Source organism: Delphinapterus leucas, chromosome 8 (assembly GCF_059928025.1).
Source record: "Delphinapterus leucas isolate spDelLeu-1000000601 "Yukka" chromosome 8, BTC_Dleu_Yukka2, whole genome shotgun sequence".
In the NCBI taxonomy this organism is placed as follows: Eukaryota; Metazoa; Chordata; class Mammalia; order Artiodactyla; family Monodontidae; genus Delphinapterus; species Delphinapterus leucas.
The window spans coordinates 9,554,549-9,572,840 of NC_143136.1; the positions used below are offsets into that span (position 1 = coordinate 9,554,549).

At 44.4% G+C, this 18,292-nt stretch overlaps 1 protein-coding gene across 1 annotated transcript in view; it reads right to left on the reverse strand.

Annotated features, from left to right (window-relative positions):
- FBXO36 (F-box protein 36) overlaps positions 1–18,292 on the reverse strand; it is a 113,156-nt gene that overhangs the window by 15,170 nt on the left and 79,694 nt on the right. The window contains exon 3 of the mRNA XM_089916268.1: positions 16,877–17,049. Coding sequence (XP_089772394.1) covers positions 16,877–17,049 — 173 coding nt within the window. The remainder of the gene's footprint in view (positions 1–16,876; positions 17,050–18,292) is intronic.

Consider the following 18,292-nt stretch of genomic DNA (forward strand, 5'->3'; position numbering starts at 1 on the left):
CAGCTAGATGTATAAAATAGATAATTAATGATTAAAAATAATTCTACTATAAATACCCTTGTTACATATATGTTTATTAACACGTGATTTTCTTTAAAGTACATTCTTAAAAATTTAACTTTTCAAAAGAACTGAGTATATGCCATTAAAGTATCCTGTAGAAAGTGTTTACTGACTTATAATTCCTAAAGTAGTGTAAACAGAGCATCGCCATGCAAAATAAATCCTTAGACTTAGTTGGCTATAAAGGCGTCTTCTTTTAATTTACATTTCTTTGTTTACTTATGAGATTGCTTTGTCAAACTTTGTTGATTTCTGTATTTCCTCTTTTGCTAATTGTTCATAATCTCTGTTCATTTTTGTATTATGGTATTATTAGTCTTTTACTTACCAATTTATAATAATTCTGCAAAGTTAATCACATGTTGCTCATTTTCTTTCTAAAGTTTGGGTTATTACTTTTTTTTTTTTTTGGTAACATCTTTATTGGAGTATAATTGCTTTACAATGGTGTGTTAGTTTCTGCTTTACAACAAAATGAATCAGTTATATATATACATATGTTTCTATATCTCTTCCCTCTTGCGTCTCCCTCCCTCCCACCCTCCCTATCCCACCCCTCCAGGCGGTCAAGGGTTATTACTTTTACATGTGCAAATTAAAAATTTTTTTAATTTTGTTTACGAGGACAGAATCAAATCTAATAGTCTTTTTCAAAATTAATTAATTAATTTATATTTTTGGCTGCGTTGGGTCTTCGTTGCTGCGTGCAGGCTTTCTCTAGTTGCAGCAAGCAGGGGCTACTCTTTGTTGCGGTGCACGGGCTTCTCATTGTAGTGGCTTCTCTTGTTGCAGAGCACGGGCTCTAGGCGTGTGGGTTTCAGGAGTTGTGGCACACGGGCTCAGTAGTTGTGGCTCGCGGGCTCTAAAGCGCAGGCTCAGTAGTTGGGACGCATGAGCTTAGTTGCTCCACGGCATGTGGGATCTTCCCGGACCAGGGCTCAAACCCGTACCCCCTGCACTGGCAGGTGGATTCTTAACCACTGCACCACGAGGGAAGCCCTAATAGTCTTTTATATATGGTTTCTGCCTTTGTTTATATGCCTATAAAGACTTTGTCTATTCCAAAAACATTTTTAAAAAATTAAAAAATAGATAATAGATAACTAATGAGAACCTACTGTATAGCACAGGAACTCTACTCAGTGCTCTGTGGTGACCAAAATGGGAAGGAAATCCAAAAAAGAGTGGATGTATGTATACATGTAGCTGATTCACTTTGCTGTACAGCAGAAACTAACACAACATTGTAAAGCAACTATACTCCAATAAAAATTACTTTAAAAAAAAATCAGGGCTTCCCTGGTGACGCAGTGGTTGAGAGTCCGCCTGCCGATGCAGGGAACATAGGTTTGTGCCCCAGTCTGGGAAGATCCCACATGCCACGAAGCGGCTGGGCCCGTGAGCCATGGCTGCTGAGCCTGCGCATCCGGAGCCTGTGCTCCGCAGCGGGAGAGGCCACAACAGTGAGAGGCCTGCATACAGAAAAAAAAAAAAAAAAAAAAAATCAGCAGTCAGATTAAAAAACGAAACAAGAAACCCAGACTGTTCTAGTGGAAATCTCACTGCTTCTGCTCCCCAACACTCAGCACCTAAAGATGTGCTAACGCCTTGGACTGGACCCTAGAACCTCCCCTACAGGCCTCAGCGCCATGCTGGCAGGAAAAGCACGGAGGCTGCCCCACCTGGCTCACATCTTCCTTCCAAGACTCTTGCACGTGGGTCTACTTGACAGATCCCAGGCTACGCCCAAGACACTACTTGCAAAGGCATCCATGAAATGTAGCTTTTATCTTTCTTACCTTCACAGCACGCAAAGGCAACTCCGTGTAGTGTGAGGGAGCTCAAACGGGCGTGAAGCCAGCCAGCCCACTGCATGTCTCCTCTGTCTGACCTCCTGGCTGTTCTTATCCATACAGACCCTTCTTCTCACACATACAGACCCTTCCTCTCACACGTAAACTTCCCAATGATGGCAGCAGCAATGCTCCACCTAATGCAAAGCAACTGCCCCTCATACGGTGACAATGCGTTTATTCTCTGCCTTCACCTCCACCCCACTCCCGCCAAATCCCAGCAGTCACTACAAACCTCTGGGTAGTGTTTGTTACCTCTAGTTAATCCCAGTTCATCTTTGTATCCTAGAATTATAAAGTTAACCAGTACTGACTTGCCCTGTATAAAATAATAGAAGAAAGGGAAAGAGGAAAATATTGGTTTACATATAAATGTACATATCAGGGCTTCCCTGGTGGTGCAGTGGTTAGGAATCCGTCTGCCAATGCAGGGGACACGGGGTCGAGCCCTGGTCCAGGAAGATACCACATGCCGTGGAGCAACTAAGCCCATGCACCACAACTACTGAGCCTGCGGGCCACAACTACTGAAGCCCGCACGCCTAGAGCCCGTGCTCCGCAACAAGAGAAGCCACCGCAATGAGAAGCCCGCACACCGCAACGAAGGGTAGCCCCCGCTCGCCGCAACTAGAGAAAAGCCCGCGCGCAGCAACGAAGACCCAACGCAGCCAAAAATAAATAAATTTTTAAAACATGTACATATCACTGGGTGAGGAAGAAAATATAGGGAGCTACTATAGTCCTAGGTTCGGCAACTGGTCACAAGCAGGAGTTGTGTTTGTAATTTTCTCGTTCTACTACCCTTTCCACCATCCTTTTGTTCTCAGCCAGCACCTCAACTGGTCAAGCTGCTATACCTGCTGAGGTGATCCAAACCGTCTCCGGTTCCTGCTGGGTGTGAGTACTTCTTGATCTCTCAGGTAGAAGATGTTTTAGTCTTCTTTAAATAAGTTTTGCCATTGAACATGCCAGTATTAGAAGGCACTCACACAGGGAAATCCCTGGCTGTCCAGTGGTTAGGACTCGGTGCTTCCACCGCAGGGGCCAGGGGTTCCATCCCAGGCGATCCCTCCCTGCTTGGGGAACTAAGATCCTGCAAGCTACGCAGTGCAGCCACCCCCAAAAAAAAGAAAAAGAAAAAAAAAGCACTTGCAGGGATGGTCCGGGTTCCAGAAATACTTCTCTGTAATTTCACTGTGAACAAGCAACTCTGTTTTTCTCTAATAAACATGATTAATCACCAGAGCCAACACAGTAATGCCCATTTGGGTTTGTTTGTTTTTTTTTTTTTTTTTGCCTGTTTGTTCAGTGGCATTAGGAGCCCCAGATAGCCTGGGAGCACTCTTCATTCTTTTAATTTCTAGTTCAATGGAGTCATTGTTGTTCTTTAGGCGAAACTATTCATTCTTTGACTATCAAGATCCCTAACCTACTAGAAGCCTAAGCTGTGGAGAAGGAAGCAACACTTTTTCACATGGGTGACTATGTATGATTCTGAGAGATGATACTCCCACTTCCGTCCTTTGATTGTAGCTACAGAAGAAACAGGACCACATTCTGGCCAGTGACTGAGACCGTATAATACATCCTGTAAGACCGCGCTCCAACGTTGTAAAGTGTTGCCCGTTAGCTGATGAGGGATTAAGCGCCTCCAAGAAGCCGTGAGGACAAGTATTTCTAGACAGTGGAGTATGCAGCTAAGAGCAGGAAATTGTGTACTCATACCGTATTTATTTATGTCTACTTGTTTAATAAATGAATTTATTTCAGCAAAATAATCTGAAGCAATCTTGTATGGGCTGCGATGATGGAAAAATAAGGCATTTGGTCAGTTTACACACAACGTTGCTGAAGGAGCATGGCGTGCCAGGAAAGCCGATCCATACCCAGAAGAGGTAACCCATCCAGGGAGGACAAATCGCTGCTTTCTCCTTGGTGAAAAGCGTCCAGTGTAACTGACCTACCACCTCGTTACTGATTGGACCGCCTGGAGCATGGCGCCTTCCTGGGGACTCAGCATTGCCTCTCCTGTGACAGTGGGCAGGTTAATCTTGAAAAGAAGAGACTCATGTGGTTGAGTCCGTGCACAATTTCCATCCTTGCCACCTGGGCATTTGGTTTATGAGCCCAGCTGGGGAAAGGAGCTGACTGACACCCATAGAGCAAACCACCTTATCATCTCATTACCGGAAGCATCCTCGGCACTGAGTGCTCTTTGGTGAGCAGTCACATGGGACACAAATATCTTGATTCTCTGGCTTATTCTGAAAAGTCCACCCAAATACCTCTTCCCCAGAACTCCTCATTAGTCTCCAAATCTTGTTCTTTTCAAGACTTTGACCATCTAGGCAAAACATTAGCCTTTGCCCCACAGAAATCCAAGAGCTGTTTCTCAATAGCAGAGCAGTTACCTGTAAAAGCATCCATGCCGTTACTCTAAAACCCTGGAGGTACGAGGTGTAATTTTCCCGATGACGCATGCCATAACTTTCAGCAAGGATCCCGACAGGCCATGGCCGTACAGGCCACAGGCGCTCTGAGCACCATGAAATCTGCTGGATCACAAGGAGCCAGTGGCTCAGCTGCTTACACTGCAAGCTGGGCCCCATTTAAAACTGGCAGCTTTATGGGCTATTTGGTAAATGAGTCAGGGAAGCAAACTCAAATGTGCTGAATGTCACCTTAAAACTAAAAATATCCACAATGAGCTGTGCTGTTTTCTTAGGATAGGAAGTTACAATAAGGCAATGGATTCTAGATAACGCATTGAGATGGCAGGCCTCTCAATTTTTTTTTTTTTTTTTGTGGTACGCGGGCCTCTCACTGCTGTGGCCTCTCCCGCTGCGGAGCACAGGCTCCGGACGCGCAGGCTCAGCGGCCATGGCTCACGGGCCCAGCCGCTCTGCGGCATGTGGGATCTTCCCGGACTGGGGCACGAACCCGTGTCCCCTGCATCGGCAGGTGGACTCTCAACAACTGTGCCACCAGGGAAGCTCCTTAAAGTATTTTTTTTTTTTTTTTTTTGCTGTACGCGGGCCTCTCACTGCTGTGGCCTCTCCCGTTGCGGAGCACAGGCTCCGGACGCACAGGCTCAGTGGCCGTGGCTCACGGGCCCAGCCGCTCCGCGGCATGTGGGATCCTCCCAGTCAGGGGCACGAACCCACGTCCCCTGCATCGGCAGGCGGACTCCCAACCACTGCGCCAGCTCCCTGACATCTACGATCTCACCAAGGCATCCAAGGTATCTGCTACTCCTGCTCATCAGCATGACGTCACCAATGCAGACCAGCATGTAGGAAGGTGACGGGATCAATATCTCTGTGATGTAAGTATGACTCAGCTGGAGAACTGACATAGTCCTGAGGTAAAATGATGAAAGTACGCTGCTATTCCCATGAGGTGAAAGCAAATCTACTGTGGAGTTCTTTCTAGAAAATCCAGGAAGATATGAGGATGGCGTGTAACAGGATGGTGGCCAGGCAGGAGGCGAGACAGAGTCAGATGATAGATATATTTTGAAGGTAGAGCTCATACCACTTGATAATGAATTAGATGAGAAGGAAGAGCAGAAAGAAGAATTAAGGACGAGTTTTTGGCTTGAGCAGCTGCGTGAATGTTGCCAAGGACAGAAAAATAAGACTGTGGGAGAATTAGAATTTGTAAATAAGTATGTGTGTGGGGAAATTCAGAGGTCTGGTTTGGATGTGTTAAATTTGAGATGTCTATACTGCTAGATCTAGGAGGAAGCATTGAGCATGCAATGAGATATAAAAGTTAGGAGTTCAAGAGGGCAACTCAGGGCTGGAAACGTATGTTTGAAAATTAGCTGCATGTAAATAATATTTAAAGCTATCATCTCAGTGTGACTGTAGATAGAGAAAATGGCCCAAAGAAGTGCTCTAGGACATTCCAGCATTAGGCAGTCAGGGCATAAAGTTTTCAGCCAGGGAGACTGAGAAGAGCAAAGAAAACCTGGAGAATAATGAAATGTGTAAATGCTGCTGAAAAGTCAAATAAGATGGGAATTAAAAACTGACTGGTGGGACTTCCCTGGTGGTCCAGTGGTTAAAACTTCACCTTCCAATGCAGGGGGTGCAAGTTCGATGCCTGGTCAGGGAGCTAAGATCCCACATGCCTCGCAACCAAAACACCAAAACATAAAAAACAGAAGCAGGGCTTCCCTGGTGGCGCAGTGGTTGAGAGTCCGCCTGCTAATGCAGGGGACACAGGTTTGTGCCCCGGTCCGGGAAGATCCCACATGCTGCGGAGCGGCTGGGTCCATGAGCCATGGCCGCTGAGCCTGCGCGTCCGGAGCCTGTGGGAGAGGCCACACCAGTGAGAGGCCCGCGTACCGCAAAAACAAAACAAAACAAAACAAAAAACCCAGAAGCAATGTTATAACAAATTCAATAAAGACTTTAAAAGTGGTCCACATCAAAAAAAAAAATCTTTCAAAAAAAAAACTGGTGTATTTTACAAGGTGATGGACAATAGCAACCTCGACAAGAGCAGTTTTGGTGGCTTAGTGGGGATGGATGCCTGGCTAGAGTGAGTCCAAGAAAGAAGAGGAGAGGAAGTAGAAATAGCAAGTACAGAGAATGCTTGAGAAATTTTGCTTTAAGAGCAGAATGGGGAGTGAGGTCAAGGCAATTTTTTTTTAAATGTATGTTTATGTGCTGATGGAAATGATCCAGTAGAGGGGTAAAATTAATGATGCAGTGATGCATGGTGAAGAGGGATAACTGCTGAGCCAAGTTGTTGAATAGGTGAGGGGAGTGAAATCCACAAGTGGAGGTGTGGCCATGGATGATAACAGGGAGAATTTATCACCTGCAACAGGAAGTAAAGCAGAACGAGGCACCAGCAGAACTGGTGAGTGGCCTAGGAGGCCATTCTCTTATGACTGCTTCTAGTTTCTCATTGAAATAAGAAGACTCAACATCAGTTAAGAGTGAGGAAGAAGGTGGGATACAGAGACTTGGGGAGAGAGAAGAGGGTGTAAAATAGACATCTCAGAGGGTGAAAGAGAGAAAGAAACTCAGTTCTTTACAGGAAGAGTATTTTATAAGCATAGTGTAGTCTTTGGTTCTAAAGCCAGACACATGTTCCCAAGAAAGACAGAAAAGAGGAGAAATGAAAAATTAAGGTCTCTTTTTTCTAGTATGGAAGATGTGAAAGCAGGTAACTGTATTTGAGAAAAAATACTATTATGATACTATCTTCATATATATGAATCTTAACGTACACACTGCTTTGTTCGGGATTTCCAGTTTGTGGCAGAGATCGTGACGCTAACCAAGTATTCCCTCTCTTCTCCCACACCTCCCTGTGCCACGCAGTTACGTGGGGCCGTGTAATTCATTCTGGCCAAAGGACTATGAGTAGAAATGCTGTATCAAAACAGAGTGCATGAACCTCAGCTGTCTCTTCCCTGCCGCAGTGACTAAGGACACCATGTGCTTCAGATGGTTCAGTTACAAGACGGTGGAGTCTCTAATAGCCTGAGTTACTGAAAGACATTGTGGAGCAGAGCCTCCTATCAGCCCACAATGAGTATGAATCATGAATGAAACAAACAGATATTATTGTCTTAAGCCACTGTTGTTTTAGGGTGGTTTGTGATCCCAAGTCACAATTTCTAACTTGGTCTATCCTAATATAGTTATTATGGAAAGCGTTTGAATTTTTCTAGTATTTGATATGTAATTGCAACTTAAGGATGACTACAACCTTTGAATCCTCCACAAGATAATGATGGGGTCCTTCTTGTAGTGCAACTCGTTCAGAATGAAATCACCTTTATGGAATTCCATCAGTGAAATGATAAGCTGGTATAGACTCAAGCCATCTTCTGACTTTATTCCTTCTGTTAGTTTAAATTTCATGGTTGCAAACTTGGTTCATTAGAAGTGACTCATAGGCTTCCCTGGTGGTGCAGTGGTTGAGAATCCACCTGCCCATGCAGGGGACATGGGTTCGAGCCCTGGGCCGGGAAGATCCCACATGCCGCGGAGCAACTAAGCCCATGCGCCACAACTACTGAGCCTGCGCTCTAGAGCCCTGGAGCCCCAACTACTGAAGCCTGCGCGCCTAGAGCCGTGCTCTGCAACAAGAGAAGCCACTGCAATGAGACGCCCGCGCACCGCAACGAAGAGCAGCCCCTGCTAGCCACAACTAGAGAAAACCCCGTGCGCAGCAACGAAGACCCAATGCAGCCAAAAATACATAAATAAATAAATTTGTAAAAAAAAAAAAAAAAGAAATGACTCATAGGCAAATATTTAAAAGATATATGAAAAAGGAATCTGAGCTACCACAATTATATAGATAAGGATAATGAAGACTGTGACATGTCCTGAGGGGGCAGGACCTTTTCTGCCTTACTGCTCATGGGATGCTTCCATGTGGCCTGAGGAAGAAAATACTTTCATGGCTTTGAAAGTATCATTGTGGGACCTACCTGCTGTAGCTCCAGTCTACCTGAGGGAAAAAACACATTCCCATACTTAACTCCATCTTATGAAAGACAGAACCTGTTCCTCATGTTCTTCAGGGACGAGCTGATTTGAACGCTGGCCCTGCCACTTAGTAATTAAGTCATCCTGGACATTCTACTTATTGCTCCGAGCCTGGTCTCCACATCTGATCTTGCATTTGGTCATCTGAGGAGGAGAATAAACTGATTCAAGCACACCAGCCATGGAGTAAGGCTGCCCGGGCACAGCACCTGCCTCTCCTGTGACAGTGGGCAGGTTAATCTTGAAAAGAAGAGACTCATGTGGTTGAGTCCGTGCACAATTTCCATCCTTGCCACCTGGGCGTTTGGTTTATGAGCCCAGCTGGGGAAAGGAGCTGACTGACACCCATAGAGCAAACCACCTTATCATCTCATTACCGGAAGCATCCTCGGCACTGAGTGCTCTTTGGTGAGCACTGGCTGGCTCCACTGTTCATTATCTGTGTGCTTTACCTGAGCCTCTGTTCCCTCCTTGAAAATCAGGACAAGAGAGTCTCTACTCATCCATCTTACGGCACTGTTTGAGGATTGCACTGGATGACGTACATTCAGCGCTTAGCACGTAGTAGATATTCAATAAATGGAACTTATTATGATTATATGGAAATGACACTAAACTTTTAGTGCTGTGAGGATTAGGAATAACATATATAAAGCACATGGAAAAGACGTAATCAACGGGCAGGAAGGGGAGACAGAATAGATGCTACCTCAGCCATTTCTGAGGAGACACCGGAAAGAAAGGCCCCATAGGCACTTAGGCACTGGGGGGCCAGTTCAGTTGCCATAGTTGGGAGTCTAGGGAGCACCCCCCAGTGCCAGGATTGGGACAACCCCGCCACCATGCGACAGCTGTCTAAAAGTGACCTCACTGTGCCCCTAACTGATGTCCCCCACTGTGGACCATCACTTCAGCCCACCAGGCCACACCCAGCTGCCCACTATCCACCCTGCCCACAATTCCAGACAGCCAAGCATCCCATTCCCACCACCCCTGGCCTGGCCTTGGCACTGTCCTACTTTGCTCCCACATGTTCTGACTTCTTTCTGGGGCAGGTGAAAAACATGTAAGCGTTATCTCTATTTCATGACACCATTACACTCACTTTCGAGCAGAAAGCAGCCAGTGGTGGTTACTTTCATACCTCATGTTACTCTCAATGTATTCCAATAAGGGAAAAGAGTGAATTTCAGACAGAAATTAATAGTATAATCAAGCATAATCGTTTAAGACCCTTTCTGCGTAAATATCAAAAGCAAAAACTATTATATTCACATCATGAAGGTTACAGTGAAGCAGCAATGCTGCACGTTCTGATGACGACAGCCCCCCAAACACTTTGATGCTAGGCAGGTCCTTCATTACCTTATCCCACCTTCAACAGTTCTTCAAGGTCCAGTTCCTCTACTCGGATTACAACATATTCTAAATATAAACAAGAGAGGAAAACTCTTAGAAAATCTTAATATTAAAAAATAAAACAGGACTTCCCTGGTGGTCCAGTGTTAAGCCTCCATGCTCCCAATGCAGGGGGCATGGGTTCGATCCGTTGTCGGGGAACTAAGATCCGGCATGCCATGCCACACGGCCAAGAAAGCAATAAAATAAAATAAAATAATTAAAAATAAATAAATAAGTAAAAATAAAACAGATCTGAACCTCCTTTTAAAACTCTGAACTCTGTAACACTAGTATAGGTGGCTACCCCTTTCCCAGCACAATACATTTCAGGATATCAGTGTATCTTATATAACAGAGATTATGGAAGAAAATGATGAGGTTTTGGAGGAAAGGAAGGAATTCTTACAAGAGAGCTGAAATTTCCACCAGTGTAACTTCATTTATGACTTATTATATTTTACAATAAAAATATTCAGTTTTGTTTTGTATTATAAGTTGGTTTACAAAATACCCCCATCTAGGACTCCCAAACCCTGGGGCTCTTTTGCTTGATAGATGCCAGGTTGCAAAACACAAGAGTACCCATCCTGACTATGGTTCCAGCTGCTTTGATCCAAACATAGCCAATCGTGGATTTAGCTCCCCCTGGAGGTGGTGCATGAACTTAACACACATAAACTACATTCAAGTTGAAAGGGATCCTAGGGTTTATCTAGTTAAAAACTTTCCTTTTATAAATGTGGAAATTAAGGCTTAGAGGGGATAAGGGTGTGACTGCCCAAGGATCATGGTGCAGAGTAGCTGAGCAAAGAACAGAACCCAGGTCTCTGGTCTCAAGCTGATTTAAACATCCACACTGCCTGTACACAAGTGGAGTTGGAAAAACAACAGCCCCGCCCCCATCCCAAGCTTCCAGCCTTTCAGAGTCTCGTGAGATATTTTGTCTGTACAATTTTAATATCAAATGGTCAAATTCTTGGCCTGGACGCTTAGAATCGGGTTGCAAGACAATGCAGACGCTGGGTCCACCAAGACCTACCCAATCCGACTCGGGGACTGGCCTGTTTTCACCTGCTCCCTGGGTGCCATACCTACGTGGCCAGACTTGGGGATCACAGTCATAGGGAATTTGGGAACATAAGGAAAAATCTGTTTCTCTGTAGGCCAAAATGTGACAGAGGAGAGATTTTCTTTCTCCGTGGGCCTGTTCCTGAGTCACTACCAAGATGAATATGTTTGCTAGTCATGATCGTCCCTCCCCCTTCTGGACCTCAGCATTCCCCAGGAAGGGTCTACATGGCAGCCTTACCTTAGCGAGCTCACTGCAAACCCAGGGCTGGCCCTCAGTGTGACTTTCTGGTATACTGTGACGTGGGACCCACCTTTCAGGGCTGTGCTTATATTAGCCAAGCTCCCAGAGGCTGCCTCTTTACCCTGAGAAATATAACCATCCACCCATGAGACCTTCAGATGCTCATCCCTGGAGGCTCCACGGCTTGGTCAACACGGAATCAGAGCAAGGGCAGGCAGCCAGATGGCCCTGACTGCTGGTGGCATTAAGTTTGATAAGTGGAAACTTCCATCCTTGGGTGTGGGCCAGCACCACGGGCTCTCCCAGGCTCAGGCCCCCGTCCACCCAGAGTCCCTACACCCTCTGTGTCTCTCATGTGTCTTTATGCTTCCAGGGCAGACCCACTTCTGCGGAGTCCAGTCTAGCCATAGTGTGGCGCGTTATTTACAAATAGCAGAGGGGAAACAACCTAAATGTCTATCAGTAAGGATCTAGTTTAAAAAAATTATGATTTGTCCATATAATAACAACTTAGGGCACTTTTCTAACCTGAAGATTTATACGTACTGACATAAAAGAGTGTCTAAAATATGTTGTGAGGTGGGAAAAAATCGACAAAGAACAATATATAATATGCTACCACATGCTTTCTTTTTTTTTTTTTTTTTTTGGCGGTATGCAGGCCTCTCACTGCTGTGGCCTCTCCCGTTGCGGAGCACAGGCTCTGGACGCGCAGGCCCAGCGGCCATGGCTCACGGGCCCAGCCGCTCCGCGGCATGTGGGATCTTCCCGGACCGGGGCACGAACCCGTGTCCCCTGCATCGGCAGGTGGACTCTCAACCACTGCGCCACCAGGAAAGCCCTACCATATGCTTTTTAAAAGGGTATGTGTACATGTATATATGCTCACACATCACACACACACATATGTGCACAGACTCTCTCTGGAAGGACATATGAGACACTGGTAATATAATTGCTGCTGGAGATGAGAATTAGAGGAATGAGGATCAAGAATGAGAGGGAGGGACTTCCCTGGTGGTCCAGTGGCTAAGACACCGTGCTCCCAATGCAGGGGGCCTGGATTTGATCCCTGGTCAGGGAACTAGATCCCACATGCATGCTGCAACTAAGAGTTCGCATGCCGCAACAACTAAAGATCCCGCATGCTGCAACTAAGACCCGGTGCAGCCAAAATAAATAAATAAATAATAATAATAAAAAGAATGGGAGGGAGAATTACTTTTTACTACACATTAAAAGACATATAATTTTTTTCAATTTTCAACCTGGTTATTGTAATGCAAATCCATTTTCTTTTTCTAAAATATAAACAAAATGGATATAGCACAAAGCCCAAATGAGAAGCGTTCAGGAGTTAAGAGTGATGGGTCACAAGGGAAGCCATTCCTCCGAAAGGGAACAGCATAAGCAAAGGCCAAGGGGCCCAGAGAGCCCAGCACATGGGACAGCTGCACGCAGTCTACTTGGCTGGGGCTGGGGGCAGGAGCTGGGGCCAGGGCACCACGGCCTGAAGTGCCAGCTAAGGCTTTGGCTCTCATTCTGAAAATGATGGGACATCACTAAGTGTCACTGAGCAGGGCAGTGATATGACCAGAGTGCATTTTAGAAAGGCCACGCTCAGCCCGCATGGAAGAGCTACCAATGAAGCAGTGAAAGGGCAGGCATGAAGGGACCCGCCAGAGAATTCTGGAAGCAGAGATGGGTCAGGACATGGAAGGCCTCTTGCCCTTTGGATGTGACAACCAAGAGGTTACTGTGAATGAGGCCAGAGAGATTTAGGAGGCATGGAGAGAGGGGAAATGAGAGATGAAGGGTAAACTGACAAAAGGCCAGTGGCTCCCAGAATTCTGGATGGTGTAAGACCAGCAAAATTTTTAGATATCAAACAAAACAACAATTAAGAACCAAAATAAGATTGCTGACTTTTTTAATTTGCCAAGTAAGGATAATTTGTTAAAATTATCACATTTTAATACCACTATTTTATAAAAGAAGGGACATTTTAAATCTCCCCCAAATAGGAAGGCCTAACCTCTGTTGAAGAATGGTCATTTAAATGGAATGAATTTAGCTTGATGACAAACTCTTCACATCACCCATACTGTTCCCATTTTATCACAGATTATAAAATCTCAGTAGGATGAATGGTGCTGGTTTGCTGAGTGTGAACTGCTATGTAAACCCTTATTTTCACAAACAGGGAAGGAAAGAGATTGAATAAGAATAGAGTTGAGAGTTTTTGTTCTTTGAAGGATGAGACTGATTTAAGAAAAGTCAATGTACCAAGAGGAAAAACCAATTGAAAGAGACCTTTAGAAATAGGCACTAAATGTAACATAGTTTCCCAGATTGGATCCTGAAACACCAAAAGGATATTAGTGGAAAAAATGATGAAATACAAATCAAGTCTGCGGTTTAGTTAATATTATTGTAGCAACATTAACTGTTGAGTTTTGATAAAATGTCCCAGGTTGGGCTTCCCTGGTGGCGCGGTGGTTGAGAGTCCGCCTGCGGATGCAGGGGACGCGGGTTCGTGCCCCGGTCCGGGAGGATCCCACATGCCCCGGAGCGGCTGGGCCCGTGAGCCATGGCCGCTAAGCCTGCGCATCCGGAGCCTGTGCTCCGCAACGGGAGAGGCCACAACAGTGAGAGGCCTGCGTACCGCAAAAAAAAAAAAAATGTCCCAGGTTATGTAAGATGTCAGCATTAGGGGAAGCTAATTAGGGGAAGGGTATATGCAAACTCTCTGTATTATCTTTACAACACTTTTATAAATCTAAAATTATTTATAAATAAAAAGTAAAAAATACATAACAACAACCACACAGAAGAGAAAGGAGGTAAGTGACAACCTGAAATCCTTTGGGTTGGAACTTGGAGCTGGGTGGCAGGTGGCACTGGTCTTGAACAGGAAGGAAACCTCCCTCCCTGGGACCACAGGAAAAAGTGGGACAGGGATACAATTAATTTGCTAATAAATGTGCCCCCAAAAGTTTGAAATAGAGGACTCTTCCTTAATAAAATAATTTAATAACTGAGGGGGCAAAACAGTAAATGAAAGTGGTTTATAAATGAAGGGAAAAATATGTAAATGGAACATATAATATTCGGACTAACAACAGAAGTGAATGGTTAATATTACACAGAAAGAAAAAAGCAGCCTTGGATCATATTCCATCTTTGAATAATTCTGCTCTGCGAGGATTCTGAGGGCTGAAACCAGCAACCTAGAAAAGCCTTACTTTAGAGTGCGGGGTAAATTATGGAGGCTATTTTCAAGATTGCGCTAACATAATGGCAGGGCATTGGGAGGGAGAGGAATAGAAAGTGGAAATGAGCAAAACCCGGAGGGAAGCCAGTTGCTCCAAGTAAGGAATCTACAAGTAAGGAATCAATTTCACAAGACACTGCAGTGGCCGCCATTTCCTATGGAATCCTTCCATTTATTCTCAGGACAAACCCAGGCCCTGGCAGAAGCTTTTAATACATTCCCACTACTATATTTTAGTCACTTAAAACTCTCCTTCAGTGATGATCATTTTGTAACATATAGAAATAGCAAATCATCATACTACGTACCTGGAACTAACAGAGAATTGTTGATCAATTACACATCAATTAAAAACCAAAAACCCAAACAGCAAACAAACAAAAATCTTCCTTCATTTAAAGCATGAATAATCAGCTTCTTAGCAGCAGCAAGTACAAAATCTTAACTTTAATACTTTTTTTAAAAGGGCAAAAAAAATACAGTACAATGATATACATAATACTTGGTTCTGGCCCTCCATTTTAGGGGGAAAAATCAAGTATACATGTTTTTTTACTCAAAAGGGGTATATTAAGTAATACAGATTGTAAACCTAAAATTAATATATAAAAATCAAGGAGGGCTTCCCTGGTGGCGCAGTGGTTGAGAGTCCGCCTGCCGATGCAGGGGACACGTGTTCGTGCCCCGGTCCGGGAAGATCCCACATGCCGCGGAGTGGCTGGGCCCGTGAGCCATGGCCGCTGAGCCTGCGCGTCCGGAGCCTGTGCTCCGCAACGGCAAAGGCCATAACAGTGAGAGGCCCGTGTACCAAAAAAAAAAAAAAAAAATCAAGGAATTTTTTTGCATTACTGTGAAAAAAATGTTGACTTTTTAGATAATAAGATTATGATCTGAATCATCTTGGGAGATGCTGCAGGTTCTTGTATAAATGGACGTTGCCTTGGTGAGACAGGCTGGGACCTGGGACCCCTTGCTGGAGCTGGGACCCTTTGCTACAGTGCTGCAATGCTTACACCTGGACACACCTCTCCTTGAGCAACCCAATACAAAGAAACGGTGTGGGACTAAAAATAACTGCATGCATGTGCAGCTGGGACAAATTGTGGACAAAAAAATACAAAGAGACCAAAAAAAACCCAACTGCCACTTTTGAAAGGCCTGGAGCAAAACCAGGGTACTGCGCATGCCCCCTGCACACAACACTACCTAAGGGGTGGGCAAAACACCTAAGCCACCCCTCCAGCCCGGCCCCTGGACACACCCCTACCCTCACCCCATGTAAGGAACAAACTTGCCCCCCACTCAGGGAGCAAGCAAACAGGGGAAACTGTTGTTTGTTCTCGCTAGCCCCTGCTGCAGCAGGGGCCCCAATAAAGCCTTGACTGAATTTCTTGTCTGGCCTCTAGTCAATTTCTATTGATGGGGGAAGGCCAAGACCTTCTACCTTGTACCCCGTACCTTCCACCAAGTCTTTGTACCTTGTCCCACACTTCCCTTGTTGAATTGCTCACACTACCTGGTTGGTAACACCGGTACATTACAGCTAAATACTGAGTTAGGGTTCTTCAGTTGCAAGCAACAAACTCCAACTCTGATTAACTTAAACCAAAAAGGATTAAACGGAAGGATAGTATGTGTGTGTTTAGGACACGACAGGGCTCTAGAGTTGAAGGAATAGCTGAAGGGGCAGGAACCAAGGCACCTTCCAGGATCTAGGAGAGGAACTAATAACAGTTGCATCAAGGCCCTAACATTGGTTGAAATCAGCACTAACTGTGTTTTCCATTCCTGTGCCTTCTGCTGAGGATTCAAAGTGAGAGAGTCTATTTGGTGAGTTTGGGGCATGGGGAAAAACAGGGCACTACAACGAACAGTGCCTCAGAATCACCCATAGTGGGAGATAGGTACTTCAGAAAAGGGCTTTTACTGGAAGAAATGGAAATGGCTGGGGAGTAATCACCTCCTTCCTTCTTCTTTTATGCCATCATGCCTCTGCCTGAGTTTCTGCCTGGACTTGGAATGCCCCTTTGACCTGGAATGCCCCTAGCTAGCCAGGCCACCTGATGAAATCCTATTTTCCCCCCAAAACACAGAAAAAATAACCCACTTCTGTGAAGCCAGGCAGAGCAAATCACCTTGCACTGTCTTAGTACCTTGTTCACACTTCCCTTGTTCAATTGCTCATACTACATTGTGATGGTTTGTACCTGTACGGCTCTCTCCTATTAGACTATAATTTCCTTGAGGGCAAGAATAATGTCTTTTCAACTCTGTTGCCTCTGTGCCTAGGACAGTACCTGTCATAAAATAAGTATTCAACAAAAGCTTGCTGAAATAAATGCAAATAATAAACCACTTCTATATTAAAAATAAAATAAAACTTGAAACAAAATTAAACAACTTTGAGGAAGCACAAGGAAAATCCTGTACAGACCCAAAATAATTTGACTGTTACCTTTGCAAACCTGCGTGATGTTTGAGAAAGCCTGGCAATGTCTTCAAGATCCAGATAAGAAAGGATACTCAGGAGCAAATCGTCTGAGAGCCGTTCAAGGAAGTCAAATTTACCTTCGCATAAATTGAAGACATAGTCTAATATTCTTGCACCAAATATTAAGGCAATTTGAACTGTAATTCAAACAAGCCAACAAAACAACACAGTCATCATGTGTAGTCACATAAAAACTATGGTCATTATCAGTAAGACAAGCTTTGGGGCATTTTCCCCAGAGTGATGTTAGATTTTGCTGAGTCATTCCTGCTTTCACCAAGCTGCCTTTGGGACCAATGGCATGTATTTACGAGGCATGTATTTCCAACAGCTGTCCTTGCCCTGAGATCACAATCTTTTAGGTATACTCACTGTTCAACACAGTGATGGACTGCATCAAATTCCAGTCCAGACAACTGACTTAACTAGTCTCAGTGTTATCTTCATCTTCATCCTCCCAATCTCCATCACTGGGCAAAGATGCTGGTCCATGTCATTTTTTTCTACCCCTCCCCCGCTTCCCCAAATTGGTGTGAAACATTAATATCTCTTGATTTTAATTGACTTTTGTTCTCTTATTGTTATACATTGTTTCTCTATGAAACTTCCTTCCTTCTTCTTTACCTTCTTTCATTCCCATCTTTACATAATAAAAAAAAAATAGAGGCAAAGAAAAAAGTAGAGGCATATTTCGTGAAAATTGTGTCAACTTTTGCCCATTGTTTTTCCTATCTTTTCAGTTATTTCCAAAATAGCAAATAGTTCACAAAGAATCAACCAACACTATGATCTACCCAAATGTGTTTAATGTAGGAGAAAACAGGGTTGGGTTTTTGTTTGCTTTTTTTTACCCCAGCTCTCTGAATAACTAAGAAATGGCTAATAAATAATAAAACATGTTTGGAAGGATACAGATTCAAATTATAACAGTGATTAAATCCAGGTGGTGGTTTTTACTTTCTTCCTTTTGCTTATCTGTATTTTGTAATCTTTCCGTAATAATTACCATGTAATTTTTTAAAATCTAGGATAAATGGATGAAAGGAAGGAAGGAAAGAAAGAAGGGAGGAAGGCTCCCTCTTTTTATGAGAAAGGAAAATGGGGTTATAATGGAGTATGCATGTGGATTCCAGTGGTCCCAAAGCTGGGGACTTTCTTAGTCTCTTGAAGCTCATTTTTCCACTTCTGCCTCTGAAAGCACCACTATATCTAGCTTTTCCGGAGAACTTCTCTTAGAACAGAAAGAGTGCACTCTCTACAGCGAACTAACTGTCCAAGATTTGGGCGCCACCTTCCTTCCCAACCTGGAACACTCCTTTTGGGGCAAGTGGGATGGAGCTGTCAAGAATACCCAGCTCCCTGCAGAAGCAGGCAGATAGG